At 37.3% G+C, this 18975-nt stretch overlaps 2 protein-coding genes across 3 annotated transcripts in view; one reads left to right on the forward strand and one right to left on the reverse strand.

The window, feature by feature from the left end:
- Nucleotides 1-18975, reverse strand: part of LOC116295495 (A disintegrin and metalloproteinase with thrombospondin motifs 6) — a 21302-nt gene continuing 2327 nt past the window's right edge. Inside the window, exons 1-25 of one of the 2 annotated variants that reach the window (XM_031703321.2) lie at nucleotides 15048-15120; nucleotides 13664-13743; nucleotides 12501-12529; nucleotides 12167-12242; nucleotides 11362-11687; nucleotides 10802-11110; nucleotides 10632-10715; nucleotides 10144-10268; nucleotides 9882-9895; nucleotides 9432-9540; nucleotides 8845-8976; nucleotides 7869-8022; nucleotides 7393-7488; nucleotides 6810-6946; nucleotides 6403-6469; nucleotides 5693-5777; nucleotides 4694-4815; nucleotides 4086-4209; nucleotides 3355-3444; nucleotides 2901-3058; nucleotides 2651-2789; nucleotides 2064-2196; nucleotides 1360-1570; nucleotides 653-809; nucleotides 1-552 (exon numbers count right to left, since the gene is read on the reverse strand). In XM_031703321.2, the coding sequence (XP_031559181.1) occupies nucleotides 224-552; nucleotides 653-809; nucleotides 1360-1570; nucleotides 2064-2196; nucleotides 2651-2789; nucleotides 2901-3058; nucleotides 3355-3444; nucleotides 4086-4209; nucleotides 4694-4815; nucleotides 5693-5777; nucleotides 6403-6469; nucleotides 6810-6946; nucleotides 7393-7488; nucleotides 7869-8022; nucleotides 8845-8976; nucleotides 9432-9540; nucleotides 9882-9895; nucleotides 10144-10268; nucleotides 10632-10715; nucleotides 10802-11110; nucleotides 11362-11687; nucleotides 12167-12242; nucleotides 12501-12529; nucleotides 13664-13718 (3261 nt within the window). In that variant the 5' untranslated portion in view covers nucleotides 13719-13743; nucleotides 15048-15120 and the 3' untranslated portion in view covers nucleotides 1-223. Of the gene's footprint in view, nucleotides 553-652; nucleotides 810-1359; nucleotides 1571-2063; nucleotides 2197-2650; nucleotides 2790-2900; nucleotides 3059-3354; nucleotides 3445-4085; nucleotides 4210-4693; nucleotides 4816-5692; nucleotides 5778-6402; nucleotides 6470-6809; nucleotides 6947-7392; nucleotides 7489-7868; nucleotides 8023-8844; nucleotides 8977-9431; nucleotides 9541-9881; nucleotides 9896-10143; nucleotides 10269-10631; nucleotides 10716-10801; nucleotides 11111-11361; nucleotides 11688-12166; nucleotides 12243-12500; nucleotides 12530-13663; nucleotides 13744-15047; nucleotides 15121-18975 lie in introns of those variants that run through there. The other variant, XM_031703320.2, reaches the window with a different exon arrangement.
- LOC116295497 (A disintegrin and metalloproteinase with thrombospondin motifs 18) overlaps nucleotides 17443-18975 on the forward strand; it is a 15708-nt gene continuing 14175 nt past the window's right edge. The window contains exon 1 of the mRNA XM_031703322.1: nucleotides 17443-17560. The gene's annotated coding sequence lies outside the window, so the exon portion shown is untranslated. The remainder of the gene's footprint in view (nucleotides 17561-18975) is intronic.

An 18975-nucleotide genomic window follows, 5' to 3' on the forward strand; every position in this document is an offset into this window, starting at 1 on the left:
AAACTTCGGGTTTCTTTTATTAGAAGAAAAACCCTTACATCACCCTACAAAACGTTTTTTCGTTATTTTTTAATGTAAAATAGATGCAACATCTAAATAGTCATTTACACATTATTACAAACAAAGTTTGCATTTATAGCAATTTTAGAAAGATGTCTGACTATCTCAATACTAATTTTGGGCAAACACACATTTGGTTTGGTTTGAAACTAAAACGATAGTTTTAAATAAACTCATAGACATAATATGTGTAGTGAGTACCAACCCCGCGATAGCAATTCTCCCGCCCTTCGCCTTTCCCATATTCTTTATATGTCTTCAGCACATTCGGCCCAGACCAGCATTCTCCGTAGAACTTCACACCAAACGCTTGATACGTCGGGTTGCGCTGCTTTACTAAGCGCGCGCATGCGTCAACAGTAGGCTTGAGATTGGTCCATATGATCTTACTGCGCATGCTCCCTAAGTAAACCGGAACAGCGTGTGGACGACCATCACGATAGCACCCTAAGGCTCTGTAGCGGGGTGTTATTCCTATGTTGTTGGAGCCAACTAGTGAAAAATAAAAATGTCATTAACGTTGGGAAAAAATATTTTTCCACTAGAAATAACAGACAGGATTTAGTTTATACTTTTCTTGAGTAACACGTACCAGAACATAGGATATCGGAGTTGCAAGGTTCTTGTGTTGGTGGGCGTGATGCGTGACGGCACATATGTGGCGCCAGTGGCATGTAATGGCCGTTCTCGTTGAGGCGACGGCAAGCAAGCTTCCTCGTTACCAGGCCACCAGCACATGTTTTGGAACACTATAAACACACAAAACCAATTTGTAGTTTATGAATATCAAGATTAAAAAAAAAAAAAAAAAAAAAAAAAACCAAGATAAATTTTCAGTCTCTTGGCATACCCAAACTAAAGAGCATAAAGTAAGCAAATACTAAGTGATTAGTTATGTTATGAAATTTGACTCTGCATGAACAAAAACGCGCGCAGTTATCAATAGGAGTAAATACATAAAGTTTTGCGTTGGCTATACGCCGGCATAGGAGTGGATACTTGAAATCTTGATCAAGAGGATCCTTCTTTGGCGGTGCCAACGTCGTTGCGTTCAATTTGCTTCTGTTAAAAATACCATAATTTTTTTGAGCGTGCGGGTTTTATTAGCCTTACTTTTGAAATAGAAAAAAAAGCAGAAATTAGAACAAAAAAACAATTAAATCCTTGATTCAAGCCTAAGCCCAAACATTCTAGAAAAGTATGGTATTTTTAAGAGTAGTGAATGTCTCAGGGCTGCCAGACGATATCAGAGATCTTACCAAGCAACACTGCGGAAAAGCTAGAACAGTTAGAACGTACCTTTCCCCATTCAAGTGGAGTCCATTCTGGAAGACAATCAATCATGTTACAGTCCCTTGACATTGGTCCGGGTGGACTACCTCTACATCTGTTATTAGGCACAGTACGGTAGATGTCCTTAGCGATTTGCTCACGGCAAATCGTACGTCGTATTTGAGTGCCTTTGCCACAGGTTTTGGAGCATGGTCTCCATGGAGCATCTCTGAGCCACCTGCAAAGTACAGTTTATTTCAATGTTCTAAATATTCGAACATTCCTTTATAGGTTATTTACAGTTGTGTGGTATAGGGTATATTACTAAAGTAGACTAAATTTTCAGCAAGTCATCAAACATCTCATATACACACAAAAAAAAAACATTAGAAAAACTGTAACTGTTATTACAAATTCGTATTTCTGGTTGCGGCGCGCGTAGGTGCGCATGCTTTTATGAAAGTACACAATTGCAACGCAAGCTCTCTTTCTTGTTAGTCATTCAAATCACAAAGAAGTCTATTTGTATTTTATGAAACAAAATAGAAAGTGGTGTGTGGCAGAACACTCAAGAAGTGTTGAGAAGAACCAATTTCTATTGAGGAAGAATGCCAGGTTCCTTTTGGCTTTCCTTTGTTTCTTATCTAATATCGATACGTTGGCTCATGCGGAGGTCCAGAATGCTCGCTCTAATTTAGGAATACAAACACGCCTTCTCACAAGACACTTACTCTGCCCTACAAGGAGATGTGTTGCATGCTTGAATCCTCTCGGGTTTTCTTTCTTTTTGTTTACAGACTTCTTCGTTGACAAATGACTTTGTGTAGTCAAGCCTTATGCACTCCACTGTTCGGTTCTGAACACCTAAAAACGACATCAAACAATCAGGATGCTGTCAACGTGGTATTTTGACTAGAGTTTTGTTTAACAGAAAAAATACCCTCCATTGCTCGTATCACATGCAGACTAGTGGTATTCCATTTATATGTAGCTGCTTTGCAACACTCCCCAAAAGAATGAAACTACAAACTAACAAACTACAAAGCCGCAATTTTGGTTTTATATGTCAAAAGAAACCAGCTATATACAGTATTTTTGCGTCCAACCTATAGAGAGTATTCCGAGTCCAACTGCTCTCAAAAACCGCTAAAGTAAAGTGTGCTCAGTGGTTTAACTTCCACCTGGCAATTAAAGTATTGCACAACGAATCCTGTAATGAAGAAAAAGTAAGAAAAAATATTTATAGAACTGAACATTTTCCTTTTAGAACCGGAATTCTTTTTATGTGTGTTAATTATTTGATAATTAGGATGTTTACCTCCAGAACACCATTGTGAACATTCACTCCATGGTGAAGATTTCCAACCAACTTGGTCAGCAGTTACAACTGACTTGCCAGGCGCGAAGTATTGGTAATCGACGCCTCTGTTTGGGTTTTTATATTCGAAATGAGCAAACTAGAAGAAACACATACAATAATAGCAATGACTGACAATAAGACATTAACCCTTCTAGCTCCATTAGACTTTTATAGTGAAGTTACTTTTCAAATACTCATTTAGCTTTACCACAAATCGAAGCTCAGCTGTAGTGGGTCCTTTGATATAATAAAACTCTTTGTCTATTGATCGTGAACTGTGGTACATGACTGTCGTTCCCACTGCTTGTATGTTACGACTGTTCGAAGGAAACTTAAACAAAAACTCTCCTTTGGAATCTTGGATTCCTGGAAATCGAGAGAACTTGCAATTATATATATGGTGATATAATATTAAGAAGATAATACAAAAGGCATAGTTTTGTTACATTGGAAGGATGTGTAAATGAAGATAGGAAGGAAGAAATGAACTAATGAAAGAATCAGCAATAGAAGAAACGAGTGTATGAGGAAAGAAATCAGTAAAGGAAGGAATGAAGGCAAAAATAAATGAAAAAAATGGGTGGGGAAAAAACAGGATTTGAGATTTGGATGTAAAGATAGTTTGAGAGGAATATTTGACCAAAAATACCCCGAGTACTAACCTATCAAGTTATGATCTTTAGCTCTCTCTGCTACATAGATATGTGTAGACCCAGCAGGAACAGTAAACATTAGATCTGCATTCGACAAACCTACGATGAATGAGTTGTATGTCACTTACCGCATTACTCAACACTGATATGTACCATAACCAACTATTTATTCTTATACATGCTAACCTTTTTTCTTCCTGTTCAAAAGTAAGGTTATAACTTTACTGACGATTTGGACTTCTATCAATCCGACAATATACTGTCGGGCAACACTCCAGCTGAGTGAAATGTTCCCGGAAAGGGATTATGGGTCAACTATTTTACAGTAAAATTCGTGTTGAACGAACTAGAATTCCACCGTGAGTTCACAACTAGTAGCATTTACGATAAATTTAAAGAATGGAAAATTCATGGGTTCTTTTGGCAGAATCATGGGAAATGCTATTCAAAAATATGATGCCGAATCCACAATTCTGATTGTTTGACCTTGAAATTGTTCTGAGAGTCTCAACTCAATTGACTGTTGTTGGTTAACCAATCAAATATCGTTTCTGTGAATAACATCACGAGTTGGTTTTTGTTTCTGATATTGATTTCCCATTTTTCTTGTTTTTCCATAATTGTATATTGTATAATTGTAGAGGTAACTAAAAGTATTAATCGGTAATAAAAGAAGTACTAATATCTTTAAAAACGGTATGAGCTGATGGAAAAATTGTAAAAAAATATAGTTGTGTTACCCCATCGTCTGTAGTCCTTTGTGTAAACGCCCTTCACCACCTTACAACTGGTGCCATCACCATTGCACTTTCCACATCGATCGAATTTGACGCCTGATTCCAGTATGTTATCACAACCGACATTCTGGAGTGAAATCATCCGTAAGTAATACATCAGAGAGACGCTGAATCAACGCGAACCCAGTAGTTGCACCGTTCTCATAATGACTGGAAAGGGCACGAAAACAAGATCACCCAGTCATTAGTTCACAATACAAGATATAGAAGTACATTAAATGCTTTTATAAGAGATAAGTATAGAAATTTACCTCTTGTTTTGACCTGAATTCGCGCTATCCACCTTTATTCTGAATAAGCAGCCTTGCTCAGCTTTGCAAGATGACTGGGTTACCTCGTTTTGTGCGGTCGTCAACCATTATGAGAACGGTGTATGTTCATTAAAACTATCATCTAGATCTACAGAATTCAGGAGTAGTACACGATTTTCAAAAAGACATGGGTCCAGCTATTGTCCAGTGATTGGCTTCTCTGACTCCACAGAACTTCCCCTCTGGATACCCAAATGAGTTAATATTTATGTGTTAATTTGGTCGCTTTTGTATCTCTACCTTACATATTCCTTGCACACAGACATCCTTGACGTTAGGATCTCCACTACATCTTGTGCCGTCTGTCACTCTCCCCTTTGAGTAAAGTGTTGCTCCTGACATGCATCGTAGTGTACAAGGATCTGCAATCAAGAAAATGTCGGTATAAAAGAGTCGCTCTTTTTCATGGACAGCAAAAATTCTATGATCTATTCCCACCTTGGCGACAACTAGCTCGGAGGAAGACATTAGGTCGTCTCGATTATCGCAACACCGGGAAAGAAAACCCGAAATCAACGCAACGCCGCAACCTCCAATTTCACACTCACCTAGTATTTTAGCAACAGCATTAGGCTTACAAATTGTAATACTCCCATCTAAAACAACGTAATATTTCAAAGGAGGTGATAGTAACATCAAATGATATGAGCCAAAAATGAATGTAAACAATGCAAATTCTAGGAGTTTAAGAATTTTCTAAGTTTCTTTTTTCCTGTGACCGCACTGATTAGTTACAAGCCATGCAGGGATGGTAGTTGTATTCTTGAACTACAAATGTTTTTTTAGCATTCCATGTTCTTGATACCAGACGGAGTAACTGACTGAAAAGCTCTGATACTTAAGGAGTCTCCTTGAAAATAATGGAAATTGGATTGGATTCTTCCATTCAAAACTAAGAGTAAACAAAATTATCTACTAGCTTGAGCAACCCAGTCTAAGTTCTAAAACACATTTTAGATTTTTTTATGGAAAGAGCTTTTGGAACGATTGAAAACGATTTTGACGTCATCGCGCGCGCGTACTCCAAAATTCCCGCGCGTTTGCTCTGATCTACTCATGATCATTTCCAGCCAATCACAACACGCGTGATAGGATAGCTGTTACTATCAGGTGTTATTTATTCGTCGGTTGAGTTGCAAGTAAAAACCAGAATCAACGGTGTCCAAATTTGACCTTATATTAAAAAATATATAAATATCTATAAATTTGAGAAATATTCGAGAGACTATTTTTTCTGACCTTTAGACATTATATATGATCTGTAACTTGGACTGAAAGCTTCGCATTCACGTGTGCGTGATGTTTTGTCTCCTCTTGAACATGGCTTGAGAGAAATACAGAATTGTCATAAAAGTGATTTTCACCATGATCTTCACCACCAACATCCTCATCATCATCTTCTTCATCATCATCATCATCATCATTATTATCATCACCATCATGTATCAACTTCATCATCATCAACAATATCACCATCAATATCATCTTCCCTGACAGCATCATCACCGTAATCATCATCATAATTATGAACATCACCTCATAACTACAACCATCCCCGTCTTCAACATTATGACCATAATCAACATCGCTTCAACAAAAATCGTCACCATTATCAACAATCTTATCACAATCAAGTTCGTTATTATCGTCAACCCCTTTTCCTTGTAAGAGAGTACTTTACTGAGAACCATGACATATATATTAACGTGACGGCATACGATGAGTTAGATTCTGCCAATTGGTGTTAAAATGGTTTAAGGGTAGAAATCTATTTTATTAACGGAAGCCAAATCACAGACCCAGAAGTGCAGTTAATTGTTTAGTCGCGTATAATTATACTTGAGAAGGATTGGAAAACGTTTAAAATTTATTTATTTACGATATAATATTTAAACAGGATGCTTCTTCACTATGATTTTCAAGAAGGTCCTGTAAAATTGAAAACTTACTTGTGAATTACATATTCTCCATCCTGTTTTATCGATGCCTTCACATTTCATTCCACCGCGTTCTGGTCTAAAATGATAAATAGGAAGAAAAAAGGATTTTGATATGCTTTGCCCATATTTCTTGCGATCCATCCGATTTATATCAAAATGGGCAGGGGACAGGTAAACGATGCGACACGAGAAATGACGCAGTGTGTCCTCGCATGCAACATCAATGCAATGAATAATACACCAATCAGTAGAGTCCATACCATATATGCGTGAAAAAGACAACTAACAAAATCGTACTAATTAGTGCAAAGTTTTGTAGATATACGGTCTACTGATTTTTTTTCTAATTTATTACAAAGGTCGATTTTCACAGATATATTGTATGCACTCTTTCTCGATATTTCCACTGCACTTACTTTGGATTTGTACAGGTTCTTGTCTTAGATTGGACTCCACCTCCACACGAATGAGAACATTTGGTGTAAGACCAGGAGCTCCAGGCACCATCCACCATGGGTGAGCCATCATCAACACACTCTCCCCTGATACACCACTAACAGACAAGAAAAACAACATTATATACCATCCACCATGGACCAGCCATCATCAACACACTCTCTCTTGATACACCACTAACAAACAATAACAACATTATATACCATCCACCATGGATCAGCCATCATCTACACACTCTCCCTCGATACACCACTAACAGACAATAACAACATTATATACCATCCACCATGGACCAGCCATCATCAACACACTCTCTCTTGATACACCACTAACAAACAATAACAAGAACATTATATGCCATCCACCATGGACCAGCCATCATCTACACACTCTCCCTTGATACACCACTAACAAACAATAACAACATTATATACCATCCACCATGGACCAGCCATCATTTTTAATGACTAACTATTTCAAGAAGGCTAATTCTTGCCAATCTTAAAGCATTGAATATATTTACTCGTAGCTTGTTCTACTTACATGTCTTTCTCCACATTTCGTACCATCCATTGGTGGTGCTATAGAACTATGGCACGTCGCTCCTCCAGTCGAGCACCAAAGAGAGCCACAATCAGACTTTCGACGCAAAAAGACATTTGAAAAAATACTCAGTCAATGTTGTCAAGAAGATGACTAAACAGTGAATATGAAGTTTGTATGAATGCATAAGATGTATATATATAGCTTTTATTATCTGTACATGCAAGGTACTGACGAGCAACAATAATTAATTCTATATAAGTACGAGTTTACAATCTATTCAATAATAAATAAGAGCACTGTATTGTTTCTGCTAGTCCGACAACTCCAAAAGCGGCAGGCGTATAGTCTTGTGTTTCTTTAGTCTATTTTTGCAATTTCGTGATTGACGGGAGCTAAAGTACAGAGGTCTGGAAGTTGTGAAGGTCCAGCAGCATGAAAAGCACACTAACATCAAAAATCAAAGTAAAACTTACTAATTTTTGTTTGCAGTGTAAGTATTTTGGTCCGTACGCCACTCTGCACTGAGCATCTCCGTCATACACCTGACCAGGTAGTTTGACTTTGAAGAGGTGGGGTTCATGGACGGTGTTGGTGGGTACATCGTCAAGACAACTAGAACCAGGGCCACTATTAAATGAAACATATAGACATAAATGCTGCCGGTTAGTTTGGCTTTATCTGTACAGTCATATGTTTCCTTTTTCTCGTCCTTTTTTCCGTCTATCTGTTTTTCTGTTTACCTGGGCCCGGTTGTATGAAGCCCGGATAGCGCTATCCAACGGACAAATCTTATCCAGTGGATAAATTTATTGGATAACAGCATCGACTTATCCACTGCATAAGGATTTATCTGCCGGATAGCGCTATCCAGGCTTCGTACAACCGGGTCCTGGCCTACTTACATGCCTACCTATCTGCCTACTTATTTGTTAGACAACTTAAGATTCAAAATATTATGATAACTTTTAAAGTGGAATATTGGATTTGTATTTGATAGTTACTGACGTTTAAGACTTTAATCTGCTTTACTGGGAAAGGAAGCATCACCAGCATGTCATTTTTGGAAACTTATAGCCCATTCACACCAAAGCTTAAACATGTTTTAAAGTGGTTTAACTAAACAGGTTTGGAAGACTATCTATGAACACTGCACAATATTTGGTGAAATATTGCATGTAAGCTATCCATTGTCTTGCTCTGATAATATTTTAGCAAGCTTCATTATATTGTAGGTTTCTAGTTTCTCAATTTTTTTCCTAATGAAAACATAGTTTAACTAAACACGTTTAGGTGTGAATGGGGTATTAATTTCTTAGTTGCTGGGATTGGTTTTGAACATTTCATAGAATGGCAACTGAGAAACTGAATTGAAAATCAAAGACATTTAATAAAATTACCAAAAACTACATTGATGCGTGTTCCACATAATTTCTCTTGATCTTGACGTACCTTAGAAATTGTTGTATGAGGCGACGGCTGCAAGACGACCATCGCAGGGCACCCTTTCCGCCTGTAACCTGAGTTGTCATGATATTGACTCCATTTTTACAGCCCAGGTCGCCATCATGTCCAACCCCAAGTCTAAAATAGTAGAGAAATCAAGAAATGTTTTCAATTATTCAATAGTCCCCTTCACAGTTCCCTGCGCCATCTTGAAAGGTAGCCGTGCTTTTGCATCCAAGCGAGACGAACGGTGAGCTTGCAATGATAGACACCTTTTTGAACACCTTGGACAATTATTCACAGATCTCTATCATTGCAAGCTCACCGTTCGTCTCGCTTCGATGCAAAGGCACGGCTACCTTTCAAGATAGCGCGTGGAATTGTCAAGGAGACTATTATCATAGGCATATTTTGTTGGCGCTCCTCCTCAGCCTATCCTACCGTGGTGCGTCCTGACCTAGCTTCCGTATATAAATATTTCTAGTTCATCACGATGTCACTTTTTTAAAGTCATAAATCTATATAATTTTTCACTGCAACTGAATGTTATCAAAATATTTCTAAAAAATCGTAAGATTCCTAATCCAACTTACGTGTGCGCAGTCTCATGGACAATGATTTGTGACGTGCTCAGTCCAAAGTCATTAGAAACAGTCGTGCCAAACCCATTCTTGCGACAAGTTGATATAGACTCTGCAATTCCTAGTCATCGATACCAATTAGTACATTGCAATAAATCTGGTATACTTTTAAAGAGTATTCAACAACACCTATTGTGCAAGAAAACGTTGTCATCGCCAAAGGCGATAGGCAATAGGCGAAAAGCGGTAAAAGATAGGTTTTTTCAAGATCCAAGAATAGCTGAAACGACTTGTGTTTCTGCTTCTCATTCTCGCCAAGAACATGGACCCGAGACTGATTCAATGTTGTTTGTAGTCGACGAAGCCATTTCCATGTCGGAATGACCTATCGCCTTTGGCGATGACATCGTTTTTTGAAATACGCGTATATAAATATAAATATATATCAGTTAATACACGTACCTCCTCCGTTACCTCTATAAGAAAAAACAAACAGAGAGAGATTGTCAGTGAAATGAATGACGAAATTAGACATTTTTATTGACATTTTGACATTTGGTTTCGTTGTTTCATCTGCTATTTTTTCTTTCGTTTGTTCTTTACTTCTATCAACCATGCATCCTCTCACACACCCATTCCTCCACCTATCTATACTTCCTTCCAACTTTCCTTCCACCCTTTCCCTCTTGTTATTCAATGCTAATCAAGTAGGTACAATACATACTTAGTGATCAGAGACACGACATCAGGGTGACGTCCATCTTTATCATCTAAGGGGAATGTTTCAATTGCCCAGGAATTCATCGCATTAAGCTTGTCTCTGTTGCTTGCCTTCCTGCGATATCCAAACTAGAAAGTAAACAATATAATCAATACCTATAAAATATTTAGTAAGAAAAGTAGTTGTATAAAATACTCTGTAATTGGTCTTTTTAAATGTAGCACGTGAGTTTAGGTGCGCTGCAGACAAAGCAAAAATGTGCATAGTTCGATCCCTACTTACTGCACACGCTTGTTTCGGCCTATCTTTCATCCAAGTAGCACTAGTTCTAGAAGCAAGAAAACCGTTTCTTTTTTTTGGCACTCGGGTACTCCTCGTGTTCCTAAGCTTGCTTCTCTAATGCCCTACAGCTCCCAGCAGGTTGTTATATCACATTATAAGCAAAGACATGCGCACGCGTTTTATATTTCTTAAGTATACCTACTTCTTACCCCGTTTTTCTTAAGCACCATTTTAATGATCACAACAGTGATCTTTTTCTCTCCAATGCTCTCATCAATAAACATTGCATTTGTCTGCGAAAAAAATCATATATTTAAAGAGTCGAACTTAAACTTAGGTAGGTGGTTAGTACTCCAGTTTCGAGTTCCCAAACACTAACCAAGTGAGCCAGCATCATAAGATGATATGGAATCAGTTTCTCTCCTATACTTGAAATAGCATACTCATCAGCAACAATAGCCATTTCCATGTATTTATGCTTCGTCTCTTCCCTCTTGACTTCGTTCTTCTTCTCAAGGCTCGCTTCTAAAGCGTTTTCTTCCTTCAGGAATTCTGGGACATTCCTTCTGACTCGCGTTACGATGTGAGGTCTTTCCCATCGTCTTTTCTTCAGCCCTTTTACCATGGCCAGTCGACGGGACAGTGGACGAATGTACCATGTGTTGTGACTTGTTCTTATGAGACCATCCTAGTGACAGAATCAAGCATACAGGAATTGGACAAAATGATTTATAGTTACTCATTCGTCCCATTCAGTATCTGCCTAAACTTCTCTTAAGGGACGTGCAGCTAACAACAGCATTGAGTTTAAGCTGCTATATTCTCGTCGGTATAACGAAAATAAAAAAGAAATGGAAAAAGGAAAGGAAAGGAAAGGAAAGGAAAGGAAAGAAAAGGAAAGGATAACAGTCAGGATTCATAAATCCAGTATTAACTCACCAATCCATTATGGTTGCTAATAGCAACAAGAGATCCAGGTTGTGAGACCACGTGACCAACACAGTGAGACATCCATGGGATTGTGTCATTGGTGGTCGTGCCATTTGAATGATGCGTTTCTATGGTAACTGGTCGATGTGTCAACATAACACTAGGCACGACCTTCAACACCAGAGTGTGATGTTTTAAAGGAATCGAATAGTGCCATTCCTGGTTCAGGACTTCTTCTACTGGTCTTCCTTGACGCCTTTCTGGTAACAGCCGGTAGCTTCGAATTTTTCCGTCCGCTTTCGACAACGTAGGGCTGACGATCTCGTAATCTGAAACTGTAAAACCATGCATATGTTTTTACTTAGGAATATTTTAGTCATTTTGGATGTAGTAGATAATGTTCTCATCTAATTACTTCATTTTTTGATTTGGCTTTTTTCCAGTTCACTCTGATTATACTTGTACTGATTAAAAGTACAGACAACGATGATGACGTCGACCTCTATCACTGCGTAGTTTTAGGGCACAAACCTTATTTATGAATAGAATTGTACTGTATCTAATCGGCACTCTCCCCTCCTCCCTTTTGCACAAATATAAAAATGTGTTTATAACTGAAAACATTTATCTGTATAACCTTTCACTTGGTATGTTTACTTGTAATTCCGTCAATTTGAGACGCGATTTTTTCACATCAATTTACGCCTCTTGTGGTAATGGCGTGACTAAGGTACGCTGTAATTCAGCCCCTCCTCCCCTCCCTTCCCCTCCTGGATTTGCCTTTGAGCCGACCGTCCATAATATAAGCGAGTACCTTGGAGAGGAGATGATACGCCAAAATACCACTCCAGTTCGCTCCGTGTCATGCGACCATGCACGTGATGCTTAACCTGAAAAAAGAAATTGTTATTCTGAGCTGTTTTTTTTTAATTCACTCAGCAAGGTTCAAAACTAGAGTCGCAAGTCGACTGTCAAAAATTTTATTTTTTCTAGATATTTAAAGATAACTTAAAGTGATAAGGAACCCTCACAAGTGGTCAGAATAAAATATGGAATATGATCTCTAGCTAGAGGTATTAACGCATTTATAAGTGCCTGTAAGTTATTCTAACTCTTCTTGCTATTTCGTAATGGGTATATAACGTTACCTTGTGTTTCTTCTCTCTTGATTGGCCAACTGAAAATAAGAAGTCATTATGGCCATTAGCACAACTAAGAGAGAGAGACACGTATATCATATCTCAAGGTTCTTCATCTGGAAACTATTTACTGCCTATTTTTAAGCTGGCTTGGATTTTAACAAACTCCAAGTCCCAATAAACTAAGAACCTTGGAGTAATCCAGTACTAGAAGTTTTGTTTGTCATTCCCAGATAGTGACCTAAGTTTTAATTATCTTAAAATTTAACATTTCCATTGAAAATAATCAAACCCCACCCACTATTTTACTCTGCCTTTTAGAAAACCCTATATATAAGATCTGAGTGACAAGCGCGGACATAGATAAGAGAGATTCTAATTAAACCTCAGGCAGCTACTTTATATCGTTGTTATCCCCGCGAGCCATGCTGAAAGCCAAACATTTACATTTACAGATTATGAAAGGGTAGATAGCACCTTCTCTCAGTTATCTTAAGTGCGATCAATTTTTGGCCGGCGGCAGATATTGCAGTAATACGACCAACCGCAGAGCAGACATTGCCGAGTCCTTGAGTCTAATTGAAGAAATATATAATACTATTCCAGGTTTAATACTCTGATCAGAACACTTGGGATGTCGAGAGATCACGAAAGAAGCGTAGGAAACCACGAAGCGAAGCAGACAAGACAAGACTGGTGATCAGTTAAATCTCAAGTAAATCCTGTGGGTTGGCCTTGGGAAAAGACTAAACTTGTTGGCAAAAGTCAAACCAACGATCAGAGAAAAGTTTGAAAACGCTTCTGGCCAAGTGTCGGATACCGATAAGATAAACAACTAATCGACGGGTTGACATAAAAGTCCTGCAGTAATGCTGAAAGTTCTTTGATAGAGAGAAAAGTAGAAAGAAAAGTCTACTTACGGGGGAAGGGGGAGGGGGAGGACAAGACCCTGCCAGGTGAAGAACAAAAAACAATAGATAACTTGATTTGAAACTGTTGCATTTATATCTAGAAACGAATGCACTTGAGAATTAAATTGCAAGACAAAAGCCTTGCAGTTGCACTTGACTGTTGTTTTGTGTGTGTGTGTTGTTGTCGTTTTTTGTTGTTGTGGGTATCCAAAGTGAACTTTGACAATCGCAAAAAGAAACTTTGAAAACTCCGCAACTTACCAGGAATGTAGACAGCTAGCAAGAGTACTAGGACCCATGGTATGCGCATCGCCATGTTGCTGCTCGAGGGACTGGAAACCCTATAACGTTAAACAAAGCGTGTTGCTATCATATCTTTGTATGGATCAGAATGTTTCCAAGACAAACAATCAACTTGACACAGATACCATACACACTAGAGATAGATCGAAGACATGAAAATTTGATTGTAGCATTGAAAAGTGCTTTCTCAGAATCGGAACCATCAGCACGTCATTTCCGGTAACCTTTCTGTTTTCCCGCCTATATTAATTTCCATTCCAATAAATGGCGCGAAAATGGTGGACACAAACTCTTCATCAAAATGCTTTATTTTTAAGCTTGAAAAGGCAAACATGAGAGAAATTTGTTTCGTCGATCAAGCGTTGTGTTTCTTTCGCGACAATTTTACAGATTGACACTCAAATGAACTTCAAATAAATCAACAGATCGTTTTATAGAATTTATACGGTAAGCATACTGAACTCACGAGTTTCAAAATTCTTTGGCCAAACGAGAGTGGTTTTATGTCAGGTTTTAAAGTGCAACAATTTCAAACATTTGCAAACTTTAGGAATTTCATGTACTTAACAAACTACATGTGTGTTTGCAGAAGCCTGTAAAGAAATGTGTCAGCTTCATGTCCCTTACGTGTCGTTTTTGTACATAGTTACATGTTCACATCGAAGTTTTTAAAGAAAATCTTTGTTGATATTGTCCTCTCTAATCTCCTTATTTTAACTTTTTCTGGCTGCCACAAATTAAAGGACCGGCTCAGTTTTTTCTTTCACTTCACGAAATCGAGGAATACGAACTAAAAGTTTAGGCCTGTTGCTTTTGAAGACAAAAGAAAAATCAGGCCGCAGAGGTTTGCTAGGGTACTTCAATTTCTCCCTGGTCTATCATAATGTATCTCTATCAAGAACAGTTATCTGTTATCTCTAAAATACTGGGAATATTATTATCCCTAAAAGTTAAATCAGGATTATTAAAATTAATATATCAGTTATCACTAATATTATTTTGTCAGTTATCCCTAATTAAATGTCCCAAAAGTTAATTCGCCTCTTCCCTAGAAGTCCAAACAGGTTCCCTAAATCATACATACTTTTGTAATAAATGAACCCATGCATGGATCTATATTTTTGGTTTACAATAGGTTAACATAAGTTAGGTTTTGTATCATTGAACTGGTGAAATCACTGGTATTAAATTCTGTAGTAATTTTCTCTCCATAGTTTCTTAAACTTAAGATAAATAAAAGCCCAAAAATAATAAATTCTGATAATTTGAACTAAAATAAAATCTCTGGATTGAAAAACCGATTTCAATAAAAAACTTTGGTCAACGTTTTTCAGGAGTTTACCTTTTAGCTAATGCACTTTAAGAGACTTGATCCGTCTTACCTGAGAGACACGGTTATTCTGACTTACCTTCAGAGACACCAATGGTATTTAACCTCATTAGATTGTGTACATTTTCAGTTGGTTTTCTTTTGAATTCAGAGAGACAGCAATCAGCTAAAGTACACAGACTGCATGACACAGGGTCAAAGACTTAAAACTATTTATCAGACTCTATAACATCAATAATATCAATATTCCTTCCAAGCCTCCGGCGCTCCAAGGACTTTTTCCCTTTTGATTTTACGTCTTTTCACATGACTGTTATAAAGTTTATGTTTTGGATTAGCTAGATAGCAAAATATAAACATCAAACATGTCTTTTAACTGAATGACGTATTTGCTCTAGCTTAGAAAAGAGTTTAATGTTGCAAAGTTAAAATTCATGCGTAAGAGTTTCATCATTTAAAAAAAAAGGAAAAGTTTGATCAACTGAAATTTGCCAAAATTTTAGCTTGTTTTTTAAATCTTTCAAACATTACTTTCTATTAAGGTCAGTTAGGATATATTCTATAAGTAGGAGTTTGTTTGCAATAAGCCTTAACACAACAGAATTCGCTCCAGGTAAACATTTTCCAAATCGGCTTTAATCTCAACAATGATTACAACAAACATGAACGTGACATGCGCAGTAGATATCATGCTTGAACTTTGACCTAGACCAACCACTTTGACGTAATTTCGCGCTGTTTTTAGCTATTTTACCGCCAAAAGTAATTCAAATTCCTTGCCCTAAAAGCACCAGGTATTCAAAAATTTAACAATTATATTGCCTAAATATGATATTTCAAAGTTTCCTATTTTTAAAATAAAAGTCTAATTTGGGGTTTGAATTTACTTATTTAGCTATATTTGTCAATTTGAAATCCAGCCTCTTTTAACAAATGAATTCTTCAAACACAGAGAACTCATGATAACTGATCAGATTCCAATTTATATATTTCTTTAGGTCCGTATTATACCAGAGGCAAGCGCGTTCCTGGTTTCCCGCCTTTTCATCAAATTCGTTTCATATTAATCATGGTGATTCATTCAAATGCAACTGTGCTTATTTCGAGCAACCATGTTTTTGGCTTTATCAAAAGAAAGTAAGAACCATGCATTTAATAGATGAAAGAGAGAGTTTAGAAGCTCTCTTGTTTTTCGCATCTCCGTCCCCGAAACGAAGAAGAGAAAATGTGTAGTTTTCTTGAGTGCTCTCAGAACACAGTCAGAACTAAGTAATCAGTACGTACTATTTAGTTAAGGTAGCAAAGAAAAGCTGTGCTCCATTTGTTTAATGGTATACTGAAGATAGAAGACGTCACTGTTGTAGTTTGACTTTTTGCAAACTGTGTGCGAGCGTAGAGAGAAACCTTGAAAGGAAGACGTTCTCCCTGTTGTATCTTATTTTGAATGAACAGGAGCAAGTAAGTCCCGTCTGCTTTGAAATATTCATTATATTAGAGCATCTGAATGTGACTATCATCACACGACTTGTGTAATTACCGTGCTGTGAGACCGATAAGAAACTGGTTGCGTTGATATTGGGAAATTCCTCGAATATGAGTAATGTTCCCAATCACTGTTATAACACATCATTTGATAATCTGATCTATAATCGTACCGTTATCTGTTCCTATCAGTTCTTTACCTTCTAATAACATAGCGTATCTAAATATCCTTGAAAATATCTGGTACTAGCAGAAAAACCGCCTTGATTATGGCTAGAAAAACTGTCCTGAAGTGCTGGACTGTGAGGCTAGCGGCTGCATGCCCACAGAAACATGTACCCCTCATTTCCACTAAAGCTGCCGCGTGAAAAAGGCGGCCGATTACTGTAACGACAAAAACAAAGATCAATTTTGTCGGAAAGGCGTAAGAACTTCAGTAAACAGAATACAAACACAACAAAGAAACACAAAAAACAAAAGCGGAAAAGTGCAAAAAATGCAAAAGAAAAAAACAAACAAAAACTAAACTAAACTAAAACCAACAACAGCAAGTATAAATACCCGTGGTGTCAAAAACGACTGCAATGATTGGGAACGCGGAAAAAATAAGAAAGTTACGAGAGGTTATCAACACCAACATCTGACGTCCATAACGTTCGTCATCTTTGGCGACTGACGACTTTTTGTCTTTCATCCAGTTGGCGCCATCATTATTCTTCCTGCTTCACCTAACCTAACAGAACACGTTTCCCATGCTTCTTTGTCGATGGATTGCTTTTTGTCAATGAAGGTCAATAAATCAACTGATAGTGTATCGTTTTGTTGATTCCGTTGACGACAAGAGTGATAGTTCTGCATCCGAACAAATAGCTATATGTTGACATCATTTCCTGATAAAGGACTTCCCTACACTTAGAACTCTATAAATATGAATCAATAGAACCTGTAAGGGTAGGATTTGGTCAGGACTAGCACTTTGAGATAAGAGGCAATAATTAAAAGAAGTTATTCCCTGGACGGCATTGTACACAATCCGTTAAAAGGTAAGTCCACGTCCCTTAGCTAAATAACAAAAGGCGTTCTTTGTTTTACAAGGGTGGCACTTAATAGCCAGTGGCTGACAAACCTGTGTCCCGCATATATGCACTCCTCATTCGAATGGAATTGGAATTTAGAAGTTGGTTTTTGCGGAGGGAGGAAAACTGACCGAGTAACTGGAGGAAAACTGACCGAGTAACTGGAGAAAAAAACCCTTGAAGTTGCATTTGGAGAGCTTCACTAACAAGCAATTCTACTCAGATATGATGCATGGCGAGTCCAGGGACCAAACCCATAACCACATCAACTTAGTCTTAACCATTGTTAATAGAGCGGAACCCCTCTATTACCTATGTTTTAATTCATCCAACATGTTACCCCTAATATTAGTTCTAAATAAAGGAAAAAGGAAATATTCTCACACAAAAGTAGGAAAATCACTAATTGTATATACATGAGAACGAACACAAGTTTGCCCCAACTTGGGAAAGTCATGCTCAATTTTAATTATTGGCGGGGGAAAAATGTTGGAAAAAAAAACATTTCTAGGAAGATTTGCAAAAGGAGTCACTTGTGGAAGTATTGTAAAAGGATTTTCTTTATTTTAAGTATTTTGCTTGAACTGCAGTACGTACTGTGAAATGTTGAAGTTTTCAGTAATCAGAGCAACTTTGCTACTTACGAGTACGCTTTACTTAATTTACATAAAAGAAGTAAAAGTTTAATTGTTTATATAGGAATCCAAAGGAAAATAAGAAAGAAAAGAAAGTTTTATTTCTATAAAAAGATAAATATATGTAGTAGTAATATACAAAGACTGCATTACAGTTTTTAATATTTAAAAGCAAAGCAATCAAAAATTAATGTCAGTAGCGTCATGAAAAAATTACCGAGAAGACAGAGTGCCAAGATTTTTACCATCGAAGTATCTACTTTATATTCAGGTTGCCCGCCCACAGATATCAGTCTAAGTTGTCTATGTTTTGGCTTACTTAAGAGGAAAACGATATATATACTAAAAAAAAATCTCACATGATTGTTTTACATTCTTAATCATCATCATTAGCGGGCGTCTTTAAAGACATACATGGAAGAGAGAGCTCGATAGTGTAAGGAGGAACTGAAAACAGATCAAAAGTAAAGGTAGTCCCGTTTTATTACGAAAAGAAATTAAAAACACTTTATCGAAACTAAGCTTTGAATATTTTTTAGGAAATAAACGTAGCTAGTTTTGATTCAGAACATAGTTAATAGTTAATAACTATGTTCAGAATGAACTATGAACGGTTATAGTAAGTATCTTACGTGTGAAACCCTGAAGGTGAAAACAAGGAAGCAAGAAATATCAAAGCCACAGAATCGATTTTTAGCATATATTTTTCTGATTCGTATACGTTATTTTCTTGCCATTATGTCCGCT

Source organism: Actinia tenebrosa, unplaced genomic scaffold (assembly GCF_029948245.1).
Source record: "Actinia tenebrosa isolate PJP-AT-01 unplaced genomic scaffold, QUT_ActTen_1.0 PGA_scaffold0__85_contigs__length_37466705, whole genome shotgun sequence".
Lineage (NCBI taxonomy): Eukaryota > Metazoa > Cnidaria > Anthozoa > Actiniaria > Actiniidae > Actinia > Actinia tenebrosa.